The 23,850-nt window shown below is 42.1% G+C and overlaps 3 protein-coding genes across 4 annotated transcripts; 1 reads left to right on the top strand and 2 right to left on the bottom strand.

Moving 5' to 3' along the window:
• Positions 1 to 2,910: 2,910 nt before the first annotated feature.
• pllp (plasmolipin) lies at positions 2,911 to 8,233 on the top strand. Its single transcript, XM_084017669.1, has 4 exons — positions 2,911 to 3,437; positions 5,777 to 5,950; positions 6,385 to 6,501; positions 7,247 to 8,233. The coding sequence occupies exons 1-4, from the start codon at positions 3,273 to 3,275 to the stop codon at positions 7,352 to 7,354; spliced, it is 564 nt and encodes a 187-aa protein (XP_083873795.1). The 5' UTR covers positions 2,911 to 3,272; the 3' UTR covers positions 7,355 to 8,233.
• A 173-nt stretch (positions 8,234 to 8,406) lies between these two features.
• On the bottom strand, positions 8,407 to 11,323 carry arl2bp (ADP-ribosylation factor-like 2 binding protein). 2 transcript variants are annotated; one of them, XR_014597744.1, is made up of 8 exons: positions 11,227 to 11,323; positions 10,761 to 10,836; positions 10,385 to 10,446; positions 9,926 to 10,032; positions 9,739 to 9,824; positions 9,422 to 9,518; positions 9,087 to 9,271; positions 8,407 to 9,055 (listed from the first exon to the last, which is right to left on the bottom strand). XR_014597744.1 is itself a non-coding variant. In XM_084017670.1 (7 exons), exons 1-7 carry the CDS (start codon positions 11,243 to 11,245, stop codon positions 9,158 to 9,160), a joined length of 561 nt encoding a protein of 186 aa, XP_083873796.1. In that variant the 5' UTR covers positions 11,246 to 11,323; the 3' UTR covers positions 8,407 to 9,157. The 2 variants fall into 2 exon arrangements, 1 of the variants encoding a protein (XP_083873796.1); XM_084017670.1 differs by having other exon boundaries at positions 8,407 to 9,271.
• A 362-nt stretch (positions 11,324 to 11,685) lies between these two features.
• Positions 11,686 to 22,889, bottom strand: rspry1 (ring finger and SPRY domain containing 1). Its single transcript, XM_084017665.1, has 15 exons — positions 22,477 to 22,889; positions 21,390 to 21,999; positions 20,506 to 20,558; positions 18,822 to 18,934; positions 17,707 to 17,833; positions 17,209 to 17,267; positions 16,648 to 16,714; positions 16,171 to 16,302; positions 15,915 to 16,030; positions 15,692 to 15,835; positions 15,487 to 15,598; positions 15,110 to 15,212; positions 14,730 to 14,882; positions 14,250 to 14,354; positions 11,686 to 14,096 (listed from the first exon to the last, which is right to left on the bottom strand). The coding sequence occupies exons 2-15, from the start codon at positions 21,785 to 21,787 to the stop codon at positions 14,000 to 14,002; spliced, it is 1,779 nt and encodes a 592-aa protein (XP_083873791.1). The 5' UTR covers positions 21,788 to 21,999; positions 22,477 to 22,889; the 3' UTR covers positions 11,686 to 13,999.
• Positions 22,890 to 23,850: the final 961 nt, after the last annotated feature.

Raw genomic sequence — 23,850 nt, 5'->3', positions numbered from 1 at the left:
CACACAGCCGTGATAATTCACACAGGCCACCTACTGGCCTGACAGACGCAGGCCTCCACAGACAGTCTTCATCTCAACTACAGTAAGTAATATTACAATAATATGTTTGCTCTTTTTGGCTTTGTCTCACACTGCTGTAATGGAGACATAAAGGATCACACCGATGAACATTTAACAGGTTTATTGCAGGTCATGCAAACCGTGTAAACAATAAAAAGGGACCAGGCACCCCACATAACAGACATAAAAACTACTATTTATATTGGCTGCAAGCAAGCAGGAAGCCAAGCTAACTCGAGCTCTGTAATAATAAGAATATCCTAAAATTAGGTGTTTTTTTAGGTGTTATCCACCAGCAGAGGGAGCAAGAGAGGCGTGTATGAAATAGAGCCGCTGTTGCTGCTGAGCTACGCCTCTTCCTGGTTTAAAAACTGTATATTACTAGTATAATGGTGAGCATAGTATCATCCATTGTAGATAGTGTATAAAAAATAGACGGGTTTACCCTTTACTTATAACGTCAGGATGGCCGAGCGGTCTAAGGCGCTGCGTTCAGGTCGCAGTCTCCTCTGGAGGCGTGGGTTCGAATCCCACTTCTGACATAAGTTTTTTTTTTTTTTCTTCCACTAAAAAAGTGCGATATCCGTTCAGTGTCGGTTTCTACCCGACACTTGCCGCACGTTGTGTTTTACGATTTTACGAATTAAAATCGGCAAACCTCCTCGGCTTCGCACGGCTCTGTCTTTTTCTGCTCTTGTCTCTGTTTTTTTTTTATCATCTATAGCGTGGCGAAGTCACTACAGAGTGGCGAAGCCCCTTCCCTAGACTCCACGGGACCTCTGGAGATCGTAAAAAATGCTGGCCCCAGTCGTTATATGCCCCGAATTAGAAATATGTTGTTTGTGGAGTTAAATTAAAACATTTTACGTCAAGAGTTTGACCGTTTATTGTGCAATTGTTCAGTTTAAGGCTGTAGAGAAAACACGAACAAAGACTACACGTCGCGTATGTGACGTCACGGCAAAACCCTTTCTCACAGCGATTCAGTGCCGATGAAACGAAGATGCCGGTATGTTTTGTTGCTGAATGTTCCCATTCCAGCAGATACGGCTGTTCATGCTCTCGGTTGTGGAGCAGAGAAATGGCCATGTCTGTACCTCCAGCGTACCAAGTGCGGCTGGTGACGTATATCATTCGTGTCGAGAACAGCTAAGAGATGTAGTTCACACAAAATCTACCACTATCAAACTTCTTCGCCATAAATCGTAGTTTTTTTGCATGAAAAATTATCTTTACCACGAACCACAAACAACATATGTGAAATTCATGGTATTATAAAAGTGTACTTCTCCTGGCTGTTGTACACATTGACATGAATACAACCTTTAAATAAGCGAATATACATCTTCCTATTTGTTAAATGTTATGCAGGTGAAATAACTTCACTATATAAAGTTTCATTGTGTCCAGCAGTGTAGTAAAGGTGTAAATACTTGCCATGTCGCTTGTTGTTCTACTCTCGCTCGCCTCAAAATCACCTCTCAAAAAAAAAAGAAGAAAAAAAAAGTTTACCAGCACATCTCCTCGGCTTCGCTCGGCTTCGCTCGGCTTCGCTCGGCTTCGCCCGGCTTCGCCCGGCTTCGCCCGGCTTCGCTCGGCTTCGCCCGGCTTCGCTCGGCTTCGCTCGGCTTCGCTCGGCTTCGCTCGGCTTCGCTCGGCTTCGCTCGGCTTCGCTCGGCTTCGCTCGGCTTCGCTCGGCTTCGCTCGGCTTCGCTCGGCTTCGCTCGGCTTCGCTCGGCTTCGCTCGGCTCTGTCCAACATTTCCAACATTTCTCCGTCGTGATTGGTCAAATGTTGGAGCTGGGCGAAGGTGATTGGTGGGAGAATGTTGGAGCCGCGGATCTGATTGGCTCGCATCCTCACACGTTGGCAAATGTTGCTGCTGGCGTTCAGGTCGCAGTCTCCTCTGGAGACGTCGGTTCGAATCCCAGGAGGTAAGATTAAGGACAAATACAATGCAAACGTCATTGTACAAGTTTGATTTTGACCGTCTAATTCTCGGCAAAATAGGAAACGCCAATCAGAAGATGTGTCGACAAAGAAAAAATAAATCAGCTTAATTTGAGCATGAAATAAAAACACAAATAAATATGATATTGTGACTTATTTATGGTACTGTATCAGCTTATCATAATGTTATTATGGTAATATAAAAGTGTATTTCTCCTGGCTGTTGTGTCTTTGTACGTTGTATGTAAATACATATATATAAATATATGTCCAGAAATACACATTAACATGAATACAACCTGTAAATAAGCTAATATAAATATCTTAAATGTTATGTTGAGAAACTGTGATGTAGAAATGTCAATATTTAATTAAAATATGTTCTATAGATATATGAATCTGTCAACAATTATTATAAGCTGCACTACACATTTTTATTGGCCCAGGTTAATAAGCAACACAATTTTATAAGACATAATAGGGGGGGTCCCTGAACTGTGTCTCTATAAGCCAAGGGGTCCTTGGCCTGTAAAAACGTTGACGACCTCTTTCCTATCAGGTCATATATGTCATTTATTAAACTCTGTGAAGCAGTACCACACCCATTTGTCTTATCGTGAAGTGAAGTAAAAATATACACATACACTGGTACTACTATTACTGAGTACTTTTTTTCTCCCGTTATTCCCGGTTTTGTTGTACTTCTCTTGCCACACCTCTTCCACGTTAATGAGTCACTCAAGCGAGAGCCATGTATGGGAGGCACTAGGAGGAGATAAGGAAGGCAGAAAAGGGAGAGACCAGGATAAAAAAATGACTGTGTGTGTGTGTGTGTGTGTGTGAGAGAAAGAGAGAGAGAGAGAGAGAGAGAGAGAGAGAGAGAGAGAGAGAGAGAGAGAGAGAGGGAGGGTGGGGGGGGCGAAAGGGCAAGGTGAGGAGAGACTCACCCACCACCATTATACGCCTGTCAGTGCTGGTGGAGAGACGGACTGCTGGATATCTGAGCCTGGATGTTTCACTGGACACCTCCTCTTTAACTTGTTGGGCTTTTTTTATTTTTTTATTTATCTATCAATACTTTGTACATGTGGATTGCATTTAATTGTTTAGTTTAGTGTTTTCGGAATCCCAACGTCCAGATCTTTTCTGAGGAGTAAAAACTGTTGGAGGAGGAAAGTTTTCACCCTGAGACTGAATCCTAAGGAGTTTGTTGTGGGTGCGGCTGTTTCTCAGGAACCCAGCTTCAGTTAAACTGAGCGATCATGGCAGACTTCCCGTCCAAGGTTACCACGGAAACAAGCTCCCCCCACTCACAGAGCTCTCAGCAGGGGGGCAACAGCCTCCGAGGGCTGAGCGCGAACATCAGCACCATGATGAACATGTCCTTCATCCGGAGCATCCCGGCCATCCTCATGATGGCCGAAATAGTACGTAGCATTCATATACTTTGGTTCTGTTTTATTATGACCGAAACCCCCGGTGGAATAATTTACAGGTTATTTAAGAATAATAACTTGTCCTTTAACTGGTGTATTATGTTTGTGCATATGAAGTTGGTTTTAGTTGCAGTCAACGTTACAGCAGGCCTGCATGGTGCAACAGGCTCTCGAATGTGTGTCAGTTTGTGTATAAATATCACTACGTATCAACAAAACACTGGCATAATGCCCGGAGCCTGAACTTGTTAAGGTTAGTGTTTATACATTTGTGTAAACATTTCCCTGGAAAAATTGATAAAATGTGATGTTTGCTGTAATATTTGGTTGTAACGTCTGAGTGCTGAACTTCAGCTCAAACTCATTATCTCCTCCGGTAATGTATTTGCACTAAACTCTGTCCACACTGAGGAAATGTGACAGGGGATCTTTGTCCCCTCCGAAGGCTCTGCACTGCACCGAACATATTGCTTAGTCTTCAAAGACAGAAGTGCAAATGTTCAATCTGGATACGATCCAACTGTCAAACATCTGTCATGTGTCCATGCTTATATTTCTGGTGGTTTGTGGGTGTGTGTGGGTAAACAGGCTTTCAGTGTGAATAGATCAGTAATCATGAACAAACTTGACTCTCTAAGGTTCCCGTTCAGGAGCGTTCTCTGTACACACGTGGATTATTTGTATTTTTGCACAGCATTTGTGTTATAAGTGTCTTACTTTGCTGACTTGTCCAACTTAATCCCAAACTAAGTCTTACACAGAATGAAACGTTTCACAAGTTTTTCACGCTCAGCTTTTCTGAGCTAAATTAAACTGTATTTGTTTACATGATGGTACGATATGCAGACAGTTTTCAGTCAAGTGAATTTCCTGGAAACATATTTTCATTATCTCACTCCCTTGGTATTTTTTCACTTTGCAGCAGTCAGATTAAATTATTGTGTATAGTTGAACAAGTAGAAACCAAAGGATGTGTGTGTGTGTGTGTGTGTGTGTGTGTGTGTGTGTGTGTGTGTGTGTGTGTGTGTGTGTGTGTGTGTGTGTGTGTGTTCTCATACTTGACCAATAACAATTGGAAGGGAAGAGAAAGGGAACAAAAAAGGGAAGTAACGCAAGAGTCATTAGGAAATGTTTCAAAACCAAACGTCTTTCTTTTTAAGTCGGCGCATTCATGATTATTCATCATCTTATTTTGAAACTTCTGGCTCCTGTTCCTGCTGTTCATGTCAGAGTGGAGCACTTTGTAAAGGTCAACATCAGTGTGTGACAATGTGTGTGTGTGTGTGTGTGTGTGTGTGTGTGTGTGTGTGTGTGTGTGTGTGTGTGTGTGTGTGTGAGTGTGTGTGTGTGTGTGTGTGTGTGTGTGTGTGTGTGTGTGTGTGTGTGTGTGTGTGTGTGTGTGTGTGTGTGAAAAAAGTGAAATATGATCGCATGCATACATAATAGACATGGTTTTGAGGGACAGAAGCAGAGGGACAGAGGAGCCTTGTGTGGTTTCTGTCTGGGTGATGATGCTATATTGGGTTACATATCCCGATATATATATATATATATATATGAGAATCGTTGTCAAAAGAATAGTAATAGTAATTCATACAGACATTCACGTTCTCCAGAGGATGAACCCTCATGACCTTTCCTGTGGTGCCACCAGCAGCTTGCTATTGGTGGTTTTGACTGACATGAGGACATGTTTGATGTTCACATAAGCAAGGGGGTTCTGTTATTTCACAACGGTCTTGTGCCGATTGCTCATAATGTTGTTGTAATTATGGCTTGACAGTACGCAACATCATCAGTTAGAGACTGATGGAACGGATACCTGCTGCTTTCAGATGTCAGTAAAGGAAAGGCTTTAAGTGGATTAACTGTCACCGACTCTCAGCTGCTTCCTGTTTAGCTCCGTATTTATAATACTAATGGATATTGTCTGCTGTTGCCCATATTTGTCCAGTGTGTCCATTTATGTATTTGCACAGCAGAGAATAACATACTGTACCAAATATGAATTCCACCGGCTCATAAACAATCTAATCTAATCTAATCTGATCTAATGACAGCCGGAGCTTTATACTGCTATTATCATATTGTTGAATAACATTATTGTCGCTGTCACAACAATTAACTAAATCATACGTATGTTTGTAAATTCATATTTGTGTTCATGCAGCTAAAACACGAATAAATAAATGATGGGTCAAATTTAATAAGTTACTCAGCATCATTTAGGATTCTGTAATCTTGCTGACAGACAACATAAGCTCCTTGGAGGAGTGAATAAGCTGTCCTTTAACGGTCTACCTTGTTTTTTCCTCTCCTACCTTTTCTAGTTTATGGGGCTGCTCCAGTGGGCCTTGATAGCCGACGCCCCCTACAGGTTTTTCCCAGTGTACAGCTGGGTGATGGCCGTGGCTGTCACTCTGTGGCTCCTCACCTCCATCCTCTTCGTCATAATCCTGTTCGGCTTCCGGGAAAAGCTCACCTCCGTCCCCTGGACCGTGACGGTAGGAAGGAACGGGGGGGAGAAGAGGTGGAGTGAAGGGAAAGGGAGAGAAAAGTGGAATCAAAGGGTTTGAGATGTGTTTATTCTGCAGAAAGTAGATCAAATGTGCTTTTATAGGTTCTGGCTTTAGAGCACCTTTATAACAATAAACAATAATGGATTAATAAGCAACAAGTGACGCTTGAGCCTCCCTGTGCAGTTGATATTAGTTATATCCAGGTGTGGTTTGACCAGTAAAGCAACCTACCAATGGATTTAGACCAGAAGGGTCAAGAACCATTTGAGGGAAGGTCAGTGGAGTCAGCAATGCAAGGAGAGCTGCCAGACCGGTGGAAGAGGAGGCAACACTTAGAAAAGAGGTAGCCGGGTCAATCAGCTTGAGAAGGGGACACCTGATCTGAGGAAATGTGTCTAACGTCTCTCCTCTCCTGCCAGGTGATGGGGTATAACGTCGTAGCCACCGTCCTCTATCTGTCCGCCTTCCTGGCCAACGCAGCTAACGTGCGACAATTCCGCAACAGCATTTACTTCGGACAGATGGCAGCCGCCGCCGTAAGACTCCTGACACCGACTCAAACACAAAGACCTGGTTAAATATTCAAACCATCTGACATTACTCTCTGATAATGTGTCCGCAACGGTAAAAGAGAAGAAACGATAGTTTGGTCATTCATTGTTTGGCGAGGTGTGTTTCTGGTAGTGTTTACTTAGCAGGATGTGGCTGTTTTACACAAACACACACACACACACACACACACACACACACACACACACACACACACACACACACACACTCACACACTTAAGATGCAAGAAAGGCAGGATAAGATGAAGTGGCTCACGTGGTTTGGAATGATGTCATGTGATTCACATGTCAGTTTTCCCTTCGCACCTCAGCTACACCCTCGGCCCAGTCGGGGGAAAAAATAGAAATTAAAAATATTTGTGTATAATCATCAGTGTCAGGAAATGCTGGCTAGATATGATGTTTTTTTGTCACATGCTGGTTTACAGCTACAGTAGCATTCAGCACATATGACCTACACATGGCCCATCCATCATAAACTCTTATCAGTTGTATTTTACTGCCCACCGTTCCAGGGAAATTCACATTTACTGGTGTAATGATCGATTAAGACATTGTTAAAGCTATTGAGTCATAAATACCTGGAATCTTTAAAGACTTGAACACATGAAGACATACATCTTTTGATTCATGTGGGTTGGAGGAGGTTTGACACAGTATAATGTTCTGTCTTCTCCGTTTGTCTACCTGTTTCTCCGGCTCTCCGTTCAGTTCTTTGGTGCCGTGGTGACCTTGGCGTACGCCGCGAGTTCTTACTTCTCCTACTTGGTGTGGAAGGGAGATGGAGGAAACGCTGCCACCGACACGGTGCCCGCCTAGAACTCAGGACCTGTGATGCTGACCCCCCCCGGAAAATGTCGACTTGTGTTTTCTCCCCCCACTGCTGAATCTGGTAACCCAAACCCTGACCTCTTCCTAACCCCAGTATTAACAATGAGATGAAACCCAATTCAGACAGAAGATATCCTCTATTATATTACACCTTTAAGTTGTATTTTAGATACGGATTTTTATATAAATTCCCTCTTAAGTTTCCCAAAATGTAAAACTATCCCTCTGAAGTAAAGGACACACATGGAAGACTTAACAATGCAAATATAAATACAGACAATGTGACAAATACTGATAATAAAAGAATATTCTAACGGATATAAAAGTTGTATACTATGGGATAGACTTTGATGATGTTGAAATATCAACATTATTGTAAACGGTTTTAAATCAGCATCATTGCCATTGATGTAAAGACTTGCGTGTACAGTAAACTGTTTTTGTCCCTGTAGATTTGATGTGTCATCTATCAAGCAGAAATGGGAAGATATAGTTATTGATCGTGTTTGTTTGAGGTTTCTCGTTTACAGACAGTTTGGTTATGCGTTGGTTGGGCTGGTGTGTGCACCGTTAAGCCCGTACCAGTGTAGGTGTCAGAACATGACTTCAACTCCACACACACCAAGCCAAAGCACTGATAACACATTGAAACATGTACAAAAATGTACTATTTGAATCATGAATGTTATAAAGATGCAGGATATGCCTTTTTAATGGTTCAAATATTGTTCCACTAAGGACTCGACTACTGTTTTATGTGCCTTTATGAAATATGTTGGGGTTTTTTGTACCAATAATTGGAAAACTAGTGCAATCCTGTGGTGAATGCTTTGGCCCAAGCATGTACTTGTTCAAATAAAGCACTTGGTGATTTCAATGTAAGGCTTTTGACTATTTATTTGGAAAATACCTTTTTTTAACTAACAAGTACAACATCATCAGTATTTCACCAGTGGTATAATATATATGTTTACAATTACAGCTGTCATGTTAAGACAAGTAGAAAACACTTTGAAATTGTGCTGAAAACTATTCTGTCGATCGTATTTGCACGCGCACACACACACACACACACACACACACACACACACACACACACACACACACACACACACACACACACACACACACACACACACACACACACACACACACACACACACACACACACACTGAACATTAACAATCACTTTAACATTCACAGAGCTCGATTCAATACATTTTAAACTGATCAAATCATTTAAGACTTCTTAAACATATTATTTCTGTTACAATAATTTCATATGAAAAACACATACCAGGAAAAGGGAGCAGAGTCACACATTCAATCATATACGCTTAGAAAAGGGATTTCTTGATGCCTTTCACATTAGAAGCAGTAGGGCGACCTGGAAAACATAAACACAAATCTAGTACCAGAATCACAGTATTGGCTTACGTCTCCCCAACAAGGCAAAACTAATAAATGCAAACTTTTAATAAAAAATATACATAAATAAGGTGATGAGATTTAATCCTCTCACCTGCAGATTCCCTTTAAATTTGAACATGTCAAGTAGTCTTTAAATCCAGTGCAGTGGTTGGGGGAGTAGAAAGAAGCCAAATCCATCCCACATAAAACACAGAGGAATGCATGAACTTGCCGTTACGGGTCTTGTGTGCACAGAAATGTGGGGAGGGTATCCGACAGCTCGCCATTGAAGTACAAAACTTCCAAAAAACTGACCACAAGCTAACAACTTTCTGAATGCCCATGGACAAAATGTGACACAAAAATACAGAGGAGGCCAATCAGATGAGTGAGTGTCGAGGCACTTCAGTGGAGCCGGTGTGTTTGGATCCGGCAGGAATCAGGGATGTGACCACCAGTGCTTGACTCATGTCCACACCTCGGCCCTCCTTCTCCTAGAAACATACACATCCATACAGCTGGTATTAAAGCAAAGAATTACAAACAGGAGATCCAACCACTTGTTTTTGTTCAAATCAAAACTCTTGCTGAGATGCCCAGTGAACAGGGGGATTAAATACGTTTGCAGTTTGCAGATTACTCACAGCTCTGTATTCCAGAAACATTTCCTTAAAGGCCACGAAGTCCGTGAAGGTCAGCAGAATGTCAAATATGTCACCTTGCACCTCGTCTTTGTGTTGTCTGCAGATGGGAGAGAGAAGCCACATGAATCCAATCATACTTGCAACGTGCGTTTGTGCCACCTAGTGGCCTGCTGCAAAATAATAATAATTCTCAGTCGCAACAGGTGCATCAAACAAACTACACGTGTGCCGATTGAATTAAAGTGATTTAGTTGTTGTAAGAGGAAAACAGGCAGATTAAGATGACCTCAGGGGAGAGTAATGATGTCATGACTTACATGATCTGTTCTATAAAAGTTTTCATATTGAAGGTAGGGATCCTCTCCATCAGCTGCTGCTCCAGGTTTTTCTCAAGCAGGTCAACCTACACAACAGTCATGACTGTCAATATGTTTCTGGTTTGAGTTCACCAGAAGATGGATGTTGGAGATAAATTAGACCACAGCGAGATGCTGAGCAACTCACATATTCATTGAAGATGGGCGTGTAGCTGAGCTTGTTGTCATCCAAATCCTCAAACTCCAAGTAGTGTTTCTCCATGAAGCTCTGCTGAAGCTGCTGGAACTCGTCCTCTAAAGGAAAGGTAATGCACATGCTGAACATCACATATCCACAATTAACATAATAATCATTTAAAAAAAGAAAATGTACATATCTTCACCATACTGATTTTTTCCGCCGGGCTCGCCGACCAAAGAAAAAGACTGACTGAAGTGGTTGAAACACTTTAGTAACCTAAATCCAATTTCTTTATAAAATAAGTTCAAATAACCCTTCATAATACCACAGTGGGGAAATGTGCTATAATAATGTCATAAAGTCACAGAGGCATTCATTTTCAGGAAAAGGGGTCACTTTCCACAGATGGTAAGGTTGAAACGTTGATTAAAGAATAACAAAGAATAGACTCATCACTAATCCTACCCATGATGATGTCCTCTATGCAGCCAATAACGCCGTCAAATGCAGCTTCTGAAGCCGAGGAACTGGAGAGAGAAGAACAAGAGATGTAACTAAAAAAGGTAGATTCACAATATCACAGCTTTGCATTCATTTTATTTCCTCTAGCTGGACTTGAGTCACACAAATGACATTTAAAAAGGCTTGACATTTCTCTTGAGCTTTGTAAGCAAATGCTGGTAAAGTCCCAGAAGGATGATTTTAAAAAAAGCCTTTCATTATACAGCTTGAGCATTTAAGTTAAGTATTTGGCCATTGCATGTCACTGAATGTACTTGGTCTCCCAGAGAAACAACATTCACACAGTGTGAATTACACAGCTCTGGACTGTATATCCCACCTGGAATAAGCAAAGTTTTCTTCATCCAGGTCAACGAGTTCTGCGGTCTTGTCTTCATCTCCACGGACTCGGACACCTGGAGCAATGAGGGGAAACAACATCTGAATACCGATGTGTTGGTGAGTTAAAGCAAAGCTGTTAGCTAACGTTACAAAACACGTAACGTAAGAAGCGGCAAGAAGCAAATGCCCTTTTTCTATTAAAAAACAAACAAACAACAAATACGATATTTCGTTCAGTCACAAAGCTGCCCGTCTACTGCTGGCCATTACTGAACGATACACGGTAGTTAACGTTAGCTGGCTAGGAAAGCTAACGGTTAGCTATTGTTAGCTAAACACATGTAACGTTAGTCAGCCGGTCAGTTTGTTATCTATATTTCGCATTTGCCGAACTAAACGTATCACTTTCCACCTCCATTAATGTTACGTTAAATTAATAATAATAATAAATGTAGGCTACTTACTTATTTTCTGGAAGTCCATAGTGGTTAACGTGTACGGTTACGGGAAATAGCGAACATAACTCGGTTACCAAGGAAACGGCGAATATATGTGCGCAACTGAGTCCCATCCGGTAGAACAAAATCGCCGCACGTTAGTTCCGCCCTGAAAAGATGTCGATGAGATTATAGAAATTAGATTTTGTGGACATTTTTTTAAACACAGACATTACTAACTATATTTAAATTTCACTCAAATTTAAATAAATAATCTGATTATTACAATATTGTCTTTAAATCGCCATTAAATTCAGTTCCGGGACAAATACCATTTTTTGAATTGAATACCTCAGTTGAGTTGTATTTCTGTAAAAACCCTAAAATAGTGTTAATTAATACGTAATAATAATATTATCACTCACATTTTGGGGACAAAAGGAATGTAAATAGGTGATTAACATCACTTAGTCGTTCACAAAAACATCACATAAACATACATTTATTACAAATATCACAATCCAGGAAACAATAATTCTTCAATCACATCTTTGGGAACTCTGGGACAAAATTCCTTTTATAGATGTTTTAAATACAACTCACACCTTCTTCATTACAATCCTGAACTTCATCTCTGACCGCAGAGACAGACATATAATTCCTCTCACCTGCACGTACAGTATTAGGTGCTTCAACGAATACGAGATAGCGAACAGTGACCAGACCAGTCTTTTGTCCTACTGAGAGATGCATGTTATTTTTTGAAATAATTGCAGTATAGTCTGAATGATTTTACAGTTCCTGTCCATGCAATTTGGTGGAGTAGTAACTCTTCATAAACAATTTGACCAAAATTAATTCAAAATTATGCAGTGTGATCATTTGAAATGTCATACCCTTTTTTTTTTTTCTTCCTTTCTTCAAATTGTACAAATAAAAACATTTTTCTCATATTTCGTCACCCGTTTCCAAAATACAAATGTCATTCAGTCAACCCAGAGATGCTTCAAGTAAAGGATGGACAGAAAACGAGAGGTTCTTAAGAAGACGGAGGGAGGAAGATGGAGAAATGGCTAAATGACAGCAGAGAGATGTACTGTTATGTTATATAAAGCACAAAGTCGGGAAAGCACATTTTACTCAGTCTGAAAGATACATTGGAAGAAACGCTTATAATCTGACAAACTTGATCAATTCTGTATGCTGTGATGTGTAGCAAGTAAAACATAGATACTTTACTTTTCTGAAGCACAAATAACAAATGAATTAAGATGAAAATCTTAATGTGCCTGGGATATTTTTGTAAACCAGTATTGAAGGGGGGGAAATAATTAACTTAAACATTTCACATTTGTTTTAAGCAATTTACTTATTGGCTAATACAACACTGTTAACCTACAAAAACCTGTTGTACCTCTCGACCAAGTTCCTACATCAGCATTCACCACCATTTATAATACTAAATTAAATCACATCTTGAGGATTGAAAACAGTCGTCTTAATACAGACGTCATTGCAAACAAAAATTAAGACATATTTACTTATGCTGCCCCTCGATTGAGCCTGACTCATAGTGGAGCTGCATTACAATTTGTTTTTGCCAAATTGTTAGCACCAATAAAGCAAACCGAGACAAAGTCCGGTAGTGGAAATTAAATTCTATACTTTCCCCTCAGTGGCTCTTCAAACATAAGCACTTATAATTGGGGAGACACATGTAATTCAATTTACAGATTCACATTCTGTAAATTATAATCCGTGTAGATGATTGCCGTGGTTGACACATACATGACGGAGACTGAGGAAATACCCACATCTGAGCAAAGACGATAAAGCACAAAGAGCAGCGGGGTCGGCCATGCTTATAATCGGTTACTTATAATACAGATTCAATTAAGGTTTGTTTTTTTAAATCTGTAAAACAATAATTATTTTATGAACTTTCTCCGTCACTTTACAGATTATTTAATTTTTAATATTTGCTCTTGTAAACTGAATCAAAAAACCTCAACGATTGGAATCATTCCTGCGACTTTAAAGCCTTCTGTCATCAAGAGCAAAATATGACATTTTACCAAGTGAGGCCCTGTTTCCAAATGGTAAACTCTACCAGTGGATGATCAATTGGTACAGAAAGTCAAGCTGACCAAAGGATATGCGTTGGTATAACCTTAAGAGAATGAAAATGCTACCTGGAGAACACAACAATTACCATTATCTACAATCCCAAAACAGGAAAGTGTATCTGTACCTTGGGTTTAATACTGTACTACAGGCTGTGTTCTTTTCTGTCACCCAGCCCTTTCAGATCTGCAGATGTGTGCATGACAACGATGGGATTAAATAGTAGTAGCCTCTGGGTTTAAAGCGCGTGGGATCCCCATATCACAGAAAGGGATATCTGATAACTCTACGCAGGGGCTTGCAGATGAGCGGTCGGTTGCGTCTGTAATCTCGTTTAATTGTTTCTGCTATTTCTGTCTGTTGGTAGAAGGTTGACTCTTCGTGGCCCAGCTTCTGCAGCGAGTTGTCGTAAGGCTACAAAAGGGGAGATGCAGGTAAGTGGGAGAACGCTCCTGGGGATCCAGCTGTGGTTTTAATTCCCCTCCTCTCATCTCCTTCTTTTCTTCTCTCCACCCCTCCATCGTCGCCTACTTTTACCAGAAGTCATAGCTCTGGTATCGTCACAACACGGTGGCACCGTCCTCGCGGCCCTGCTGGGTGACGGGGGATTAAAGGAGGAGGACGAGGCTGTAGGGCTTGTGTGTCTCTCCTCATTGGAGAAGGGGGAGGAGGTTTGTCAGGAGATATGTGCAATGAGTCTGACGCGGGTCTGGATGTCCTGGCGGCACAGAGGGCACGTCTCTAACTGTAAGGCACACTCCATACATATACCACTGGAGGGGGGACACAAAGGAAGATTTTTATTATCCATTCATAAAAATATGAACAACATATTTACAAACAGCTCTCACTATGATATATTTATTTAGACCTACAATCTATGTATTTAAACAGAATAGTTTCAAGCACTGTTTGTTCACACGTACCCATGTCCACAGGGCCGCAGCTCCGTGTCAGCCATGACATCACAACACAGCGTGCAGCAGTTGTCCCGGATGCTAACCTGCTTTAGTAAGGCCAGACGCCGGTGTCTGTGAAACACACACACACGTAAACAAACAAGCAGACGCACACAAAAGCAGAAATACATTTCCATTATCAGACATGTGTGAGAAGCTGTGGGTTTGTTTCTTTTTGTTGTTGTGTTTTTGCATTCTCTTTTGTGCATACATTGTCAAAACACAAGTGGTCTCATAACAAGCAGTTAAAGATACAAATTCTCTTTCAACAATGAACTTGCTCTGTGTACACTGGAGCAACCCCATCAGATGAGTCATGTTTGTATCATGCCATACCTGCACTGGTGGAAATAGTGTGCAAACAAATGATTCACGAGTCAACGAACAGTTGGGTAAGACAACAGATTCTATGTCTATTTTAGACCCATTTTTTTTTTTTTTTTTTACCTGGGTAGGATGATCTTTTCACTCGGCAGCAGTGAAGCGAAATCATTGAAGGTGCTGAACTTCACAGAAGGTGGGTGACGGAAAGGCTTGGCCCCAAAGTTAAACTCGCACTGCTGGTATGACATGAAGCTGGCCGCCGCAAAGAAACCAGACCTGACAGCCGCGGAGGTGAAGGAAAGATAGTTAATTAGAGGAAATGACGGAAGAAAGAAGACGGGGAATACACAGGAAACAAGGGAGGAAGGAGGGGAAGGGAACGACAGGAAGAGAGAGGAAATAAGTGTATGAGGGAGGACAACCATTGAACCATCATTTGATTAAAAAAGAAAACTGACAAAGTGACAGATATTAAGGAGGTGAGTGTATCTGTGTGGGCTTACGTGGCTGAGGAGAAGACCTGTTTCTCTGGCGGCAGCTGATGTCCGTTCAGATAGAAGATCATCTGCTTCTTGCTGAGGTCCAACAGGAAGCCGATAGCATCTCCTAAACAGGCCACACACACACACACACACTGTTATTACGCGCTGTTATTACTATGATCTTACACTCTGCGTGTCATCCTGAATGTTGGCCGTGACAGCAGCGTGTGGGTGCTCAAAATCACAAAACACTCCAGAGATTCTTAAAACGATAAAGCAATGTTTTTCTCAACAAATACGTCTGACATTTAAAGCATGGGGTCCCCTCTTTTCTACTGTTCAGACTGACAACAGACTTTCCTTGAAAGTTGAGGAATAGCAGTGTGTTTAGTGCATACCCTCCTTCCAGCAGGGGTGAGAGTGAGGTTTACTGCGAGCGTTGTACCAGATGAGCTGCCTGCAGCCATCGTACGCACACGAGTACTCGTCGTCTCCTATCCCGTAGCCCTCCTACAACACACACACACACACACACAGCTAAATTATGTGACTGAAGACAAGCTGAATGTGGAAAAGTTGAATAGAGACACTGAAGAGGAGTACATGGTTGAGGAACTTGCTGTCCTTGGTGGCCCAGCCGATTTGCATCACGCCTGATGTAATGACCGTCACCTCGTAGTACCAAACGCCCGAATCCACACAGAATGTACAACGCACGCTCTCAAAGGATGAGGCATCGCATCGCGCCTGAGGAGGGGAGTATTCATGTAATCATTCAGATTGTACATATATACATATACATATATACACATCCACACAGACTAACCTCAAGTCCAGAAGGGGAGATCTTGAGGTACTCGCTGACATCGTTGCTGTTGAGCATGGCGTTGATAGTGGTGAGGTTGACCTTCTCATAGGTGAACTGACGACCATCCTTCAGGACTGGGCGCAGGACAACAGGGGAAACATTATATCACATTTCGTCCTCGGTGACTCACACAAATATGCTAATGAAAGAGGCTGAGCGTGTGATCCCACATAAAACATACAATGTTGTCAATTTTAGGGCCACGAGAACTCACACAGGTTGTCGAGGCTCCACTGTGAGCAGAATCCGACCTGCCTCTTCAGGTAGTCGGGCTGCTCTGCCCATGACTCCAGGACAGCGAGGCGATTGCTTATGCACGACTCGGACACCGTGAGTTTGTTTTCACCTGCGGGGCAAGAAGATGCACCAGGTGTTTGTTAACACAAACCAATCCCAGAGATGAAACTTAATATGTCTAGAAAAGGCCTATGTAAGGAGAGGCAGTTGCCCCAAAAAGTTACAGCAACCAGAAGCCAATTGCCCTGCGGGGTGTTCACTGACTTGTAAAAACCACAAGTGGAGACAGACAAACCACCAACAGGGAAGTGGTAGAAAGCAGAAGATGAGTCATTTGTGTTCGTGCCGTGGCATTTCTTTGAGGTCGCTTTCTGTCTCATCTTGGTATTTAACTAGTTTCATTGTGAATCCTCAGTATGAACAAGCCCTAAAAATACATCGTGTGTGAACCTACTGGTCTGGGAGAACTTTTCCAAAGCGATGAGAGCAAACAGCATGACAGTAGGGTGGGCCTCGGAGCTCTGGAGGGAGATTTACAGAAAAGAAACCATCATCAGTTCTTGCTTGTGCTGACAGTAAGGTTCATATCTGATAAAGATATTTGGAGAGTAGCAATAGGGTGGTAAAACAGAGAGCAGCCAACTGGCTGTCTGACATGATTGGACTCCACATCATACGTTTCATTTGAAGCATGCTGTCGTCTGAACGCTGCATTTACAGAGTCAGCATGTCATCTAATCTTTGGAAAGCGTGTAGCAGGATACTGAAACACAACACTGTTTTTGATTGGGCATTTTGTAAAAGCAAAATTAGCTTGATTGCTGAGGTATCACAGCTAAAGTGATGACCCTCTCAATGCAACATCCACGTATAAAAGCTATAAATATACCAAGCATACTACCCTTCCACAAAATTAATCATAGACATGCAGACTGCCACTCACAAGTGTGTGTGTGTGTGTGTGTGTGTGTGTGTGTGTGTGTGTGTGTGTGTGTGTGTGTGTGTGTGTGTTCACCAGGCTCTCTAGAAGGTACTCAAGAGTTCCAGGGCTCAACAACCCGATGCTGGCCGGACCTGTAAATAAATAAATAAATAAAAAAATCGATAGTTCAATATCACAAAGAAAAATGTACACTTGTGTTCAGAAAGTCACCGTGTTTCCCAGCTTCATAATTCCAAGAAGATTTAGTGACTCAGCGAGTCTAGTCTGACCACTGAATATATATATATATATATATATATATATATATACACATACAGTATATACTGAGGCGAAGAAGTCCTTCCCCTACCAGTTAACTACGTGGTACGGTAGTCATGGCTACAGTCAAAACATTTTGTGAACTGTGCCATGAATAAAATATATGATGTTGGTAATTTTAAAGATTTTTTCTCGTCAAGAAAGTCACATTTTTTTGTATAACTGTTGACTTTGCCTGTAAAGCCAGCATGTAACGTGTCATTTAAAGCAGACTATTGACTCAAGTATCGGGTGTATAAATGTGGACTGTACCAGCCAGTTTCTCTGCCAGGCATCCTAGCACGGCCGTGGTGTTCCTGTGTTTAGCGGGGTTCAGAGCGTCCTGTCGTGCTACAGCCGAACTCAGACTCAACATGTCTGACAGTTTCTGGAGAGCGTCCTGGAAAGAGGAGACGGAGCAGTTAGGAGTGAAGAAGTGATGGAAAAAGACCCCAAAGAGGTCAAGATACAATGCAATAAAATCAAGTCAGGACATAATACGGTGGTGAACACACACACATTTGCTATTCCTCTGGACCAGCTGGAGAAAGTACATCATAATTATATTTAATCTCATTTATTAACAAGGGCACTGTATCACTCATGCAGCAGAAACCAGGAACAGACAACATCATCCATCTGCTGCACGGCCAGAACTTTCATACACTTCGGGTCCAGCTACTTGTACGCACAACCCGCCGCCAAGGAGTGTTACAAGTTGCGGTTGTGTATATTTTTTCCTTTTTATAGCTGCTGTGTGTTTGAAGCTTGGCATTTTAGATTTTTTTAAACCTGCAACATGTTTTGTTAGGTTGGGCGAATTTCTGTTGAATATTAGAAAGAGTAGAGTCATACTGTTCAGAGTGTCGTAGTATGTCCCTTTGTCCTCAGGTTACTTTGGACAAGGCTGCAGGGGGTCCTAACCAGAATTTATTTGTCTAAAGGTTTTTTCCTTTGGACAAATAAAGGTTGGTGTCGGAGGGGGTTGGAGGCCAAACGAAAACAGTACATGTGATGAAGTTACAAGGCAGAGTTTGTAGCTATGTCCCATTGTACACCAAAACACAGACAAAAAGTAATGGGGAAAAGGAAAAGGGAGTATTACATGGGGACCTCACGTCTTCAGCGACGAGAGGCTACCACAATAGAAATAACGTATAGGTGTTTGTATTGAAACATATATGTAATATGTATTACTAAAGGTCACCAGGTGATACTAGTCCTATGTGTACGGGGATAGATTGGTTGTATGATTAGTGCTGGGTAAGTTTCAAAACCTTTTCCACCTTAGTCTTTTCTTGTTTTGGGTAAGACATTTCCAGGTTATGGTTCATAATATTTTAAAATGACACTCTTTGTGTTATACACGACGATCATAAGCCACTAACCTTGGTGGGAAGGGGACACTCATCCAACAGAAGGGTTATGACTGCGGGGCCAAGTGGATCGCCCAATGGGATCACTCGAATCAGGGACTGGACGACCTCCAGCCAACCATCATCTGAGGGAGAAGACAGGATTGAATTGAGACTCAACAGAACTGATCTGATCGTTGAGATATTTCTCCTCCGTGGTCCAGTTTGGCCCCCCTTGTCCCTGTGTTGCTTTCATTATTATAGCACACACTTCATGAAAAACCACAGTAAGTGTCTGTAATTATTAGTCCCGACGAAACCAGATAACACAAAGATAACTGTGAGACAACAAGCCCCTGGATTCTGAGCATCAGAGGCAGCATAAATACTAAAATGTCCATTTCCTGTCCATTAGGTGAGTCGATTAGAAACTCTCCATCTCCAACGCTATCACTGATGAAAGCCCCAGCCAACTGGCCGATGAATAATGTAACATCATGGCATACGTCAAACAGAGACTGACTGGCCGGCTGACTGACTCGCTGCTTGGCTGCCTTCGGGGTTCAGCGTCTGCAAGCTAATACCCGACTTGGCTATAGTCAAACCACAACATGTGAACGTCAAACACCATATGTGCAAACACAAGAACTCAAAGGCTACGGCACAAGTGTACACACAGACACCCGCAGCATGAGAGCGTCGTTCACCATATGAAAATGAAAACACACAAACAACAAATCCAAAAGCAAACATCGACTAGAAACAAATACTAATTAGAATCAGACCACAGCAGTTCTATTATATTGCATTCACTTGCTGCACAAACTAGAAAAAACATCCATCTGGAACATTCAAACTAGAAAAAATATTTAAATCCTACTATCCTATGATAGTAGTGCCCAACACATGATGCTGTAGCGTAGCTCGTGACTATGTCCCTTCCCCAGGTGATGTAACACACACCCCCACACCCAGACTGGGCCAGTGGGTGTGTTGGGAGAAACAGCAATATTAGCAGGCAGCAAAAAAACACCAAGTTTGACATAAATGAGCCGTTTTTACACCTCATTCAATCCCATCCCCTCTTCGTGTAGGATTTTGTTGGCCCTCAAAACTGTGTTTCTCCTTAACAGACAAAACCAAATGTGCTTACTGTTGGACCTGCTTTTGAACAACACGTTTCAATTCCTGAAATAGATGTACATGTCGTGGACGGTGTGTCAGAGCGGCTAAACGGGGAAAACAATCACTGATCGGTCTGCTGCTTACAACGTTACTGTAATATCGCTGCCTCGGCAGTTCTTGAAAAACAGCCCGTCAGCTCAGCCCGAGGGGGATGGGACAGCAATATTTGGAAGGGACCCGTTTGAATTCCTAGGAAGCCTCACCAGTCAGTCAAAAATTTAAATCCCCTGGACAATTTGTGGAAAAAAACAAGTGTACAGCCAAATAGTTTAACTGAAACTCTGAACAAGCTTGTGTACATGACTTAAGAGTCAACCACGATGTTCTTTTTGTCGGTGGAGACATTAACAGCTTCGTCATATTACCTTTTCTGACTAGAGCTACTGGATCCCATTTTATAACGCCCGATCCTCACATTTCAACACATGAGAAGTGCTTGTGCGTGACGTCACATTGCTTCGTATATACTGTACCAGCTTCATAACTGCACAATATGCTGTGTAATACATCAATTAAAAAAAAATGTCCTTACCGGTCTCTGCCATCTCGTGCAAAGTGATCATGGAGTAAGGGGGTTCTTGGTCACTGAAAAAAAAAGAAAAGAAAAATGTAATAACAGCCTGCTTCTCTAATCTTTTTCATTTCGCTTGAATGCATCACAAACTCACTAACTAATATATTTTGTGATGTATGTGCATACTTTATAGAGTATTCAACCAGCAAGTACATCTAAGGTCTTTCAACCCCCGTGATCACGGCATCTGATATATTATAAAAGCTATGATCACGCCTTAATGCATTCCTGTGGTTGACAGTAATGCTACCCCATGGAGAGGGTAAGGCAAGCGTAGAAGATTCACTTCAGTGAATGTCGTTTTTGATGATGCAGCTTATTACGGTTGCTCGTCATGGCTCGTCCCAAGCTTTTAAACTGCTTTCATTTTGACAGCCATAACTTCAGCCAGCTTGATCTTCTGATTCTAATGCAACCAAGTAATATTGAAACTTGATTATCGTTCATTTATAAGTCAAGCCTTGAAATAATTCTTGGAAATGCATGTGCATGTTTCATACATGACATCAACGTGACTTTTCAAATTCCCATTGACACGTGTATAAGTTTCATGGGTAGCTCAATCAAGAAGATCGAAATGTGCCAAGCCAACACACCCAGTAAATACTATGGCTGCCGTCCTGCTGCACCACATATAATTACTACTACTATAGTTTCTACATGCAAATGACAATAGATCGGGGGGAATCGTTTTTAGGATAAACAGACATCATAACTGTGTAAATAATACTGATTTATTATATTGTTTCTCAATTAATCTATAAAAACGAATTTAAAAACTGTAGAGACTACTCCAACTCTTCCTCCCATCATACTTATCGTATCACTCTAATTTGGCTTACTTGTCCACGAGTGTCCTTATGACAGCCAACGTGTCCAGCACCAGGCCATCCACGTTCTGTTTCTTTCGTCTCGGCTCGTGGGGCCCTCGCCCTCGGCGTGGCGGCCTGACCGGGTCCCTGGGTCGACTGCTCCGCGCCTCTCCTGCGTCAACGCCTACGCCTGGTGGGTGATCCACCCGCCTGGCTTGTCCTCGGGTTGACCTCGACGACCCATGGTGGTGGTCCTCCGCGTCACTATCCTCCCGGCACACACAGCTGTTTCCCATGGTTCCGGTGCCGGAGACCACACTGGCAAGGGTCTCCCAGAATGGAGAAATTGAGTTTGAGGAGGAAAGGAAGAGCAGAACCCGTGCTAGGCTCCTGCAAGCACAAAAAGTGATCCAGGTGGCTACTATCATATCATTTGGAGAGCTTGGTGTTTGGGTATACTTGTCCCATTGGGCTGGGTGGGGTCAGCGTGAATGATCATATTGTTGCCAATCAGAGACGTGGGATTGGGTTTGGAGTAATGCTAGTCAAACAGACCGGGAGTGGTCAGGTGATGCAATGAAAGAAGCTCTGATCATCATAGACAGCCCAAGGCTCCAGGTCTCATCCAGAGCTTGTGTGGCTGTGGAAACAACACAAACAGATTTACAGAAAAAAAAAGTTTAATTCTGCCCCATGTCATTAAGTCTAACAGGGCAGTACATTTCACAGCTAATCATGTGGGGTTGTGCAAAGCTTATAACTAGCTGAGGTCACACGCCCCTAAGTGTCAAGCCTTGAAAAAATACAATAGTTCAACCTAAAAGGAAAAATCGACATGGGCCATTTAGCTGTTTATCTAAAAATGCAAGTAGCTACCATATGTTTAACAACGGCCGTTTCAACCTCAAGAGTCGTGCTGCGTTCATTAAAACAGCTCAATGTGACCAAAACAACCGAGACAGTTTAGTATTGTTGACAAACAAGAGGTTTTCAGTTAGCCGGTTAGCATGCTAGCCACCCACCAATTTGTAACATTAGCAGTTCCGAGTGAAAACCCCCCCAGCAAGTCTCACAAACTAGCACTCATCATTCCGTTTTAACCGAAACACATACTTACGTTGCTACCGCTGAGGGGGAGAAGAAACAGCAGCATTCAAAGTCGGTCGAGCCAGAGTGAAGTAGTCAACAAAACCAGAGAGAGCTAGTTGCGTTGTGTTGCTGCTAACCAGCTAGCCGTTAGCCCGGTTAGCACTCCGCTGATGCTACTGTCAAAACTACACAAGTTTTAAGCTAACGGGAGAAGCGTTGAGCTACGCTTGTTACTTAAACATCGTTTTAACACAGCGGTACATTTAACCGACCCGTCTACAGACATTGACGCATATTTGCTGAGCTGTAGAGCCGCGCATTCACAGCTAACAACCTCACACACATTATTTTTTTTTAAACAGCGCTACACCGCTAGCTGTTTGTGCTAAGTTCCGTAGCCTTCGCAGCTAAAAGGTTGGCCATCATCAGCTGGGGCTGCGGAGGCGCGGCTGGCGGCGGCGGAGGAGGAGGAGGAGGAGGAGGAGGAGGAGGAGGAGGAGGAGGAGGAGGAAGTGGGTTTCTATTCAACACAACGTCAAAAACATAACGAACACCGCGGTTTCCCCTTTTTTATATCTCCCCATATATTCCTGTCATCATCCGTGACGTTTCACGAAGCTTTTTGAATCGTGAAGTACGAATTAATGCAACAAGTTATTACAACAACAACAACAAAAAATGAAAATGCACAAAGTTACATGAAGTAACTATATTCTGCAGTGCCAGCACGAACGCATCACACACGTGTGCTACTTCAAGTGTTTAATTAAAACAACATGCCGACAACAGAATGGACATTGGGCGTGAATGACAGACGGAGATGAGATGACCGAAAGTCCATGAACGCAATCACCAGGATCTAAGTCTCTGATGCACAAGACAAGTAGAATATTTCCATTTTAAAGTGCACCTGCAAAATACACAGTGTCATGGTGTTGATTATATATATATATATATATATATATATATATATATATATATATAGACTATTCATGATGTGCTAGAATGATACAATACAGCAGAATAAAGGTAATATCTTCAAATTTATTGTTTCTAACCCTTTCTCACTGTACAGCTACAAAGGGATTCAAATGAATCTACATTGTGCCACTGAATGGTTACAAAAAAAAGACTCAGTTTATTTGTCAACAAAGAGAACACATTTATTAACTCCAAGTTAAGATCTTTCTGGTCGGGGGAATAAGGAGGAAGTGACAGAGAGGATCCATAGTTGTTCTAGGGGACTCCAAGTAGCGTGGTCCAGGTCCATGATCCAGGCTGTGGCCAAAGTCTAAAAGTCCTTCGGATATGGTTTGAATGTGGGCATCTGAATTCTCACTATATGCATTTAAATGGTGTGTTGCAAATTGGGACCGTCATACACCTTGCTTCGATCTAGGGC

This window comes from Eutrigla gurnardus (genome assembly GCF_963514095.1).
Source record: "Eutrigla gurnardus genome assembly, chromosome: 9".
Taxonomy (NCBI): Eukaryota; Metazoa; Chordata; class Actinopteri; order Perciformes; family Triglidae; genus Eutrigla; species Eutrigla gurnardus.
Note: the sequence above shows the minus strand (reverse complement) of the source record. Positions and strands in the feature narration are given on the sequence as shown.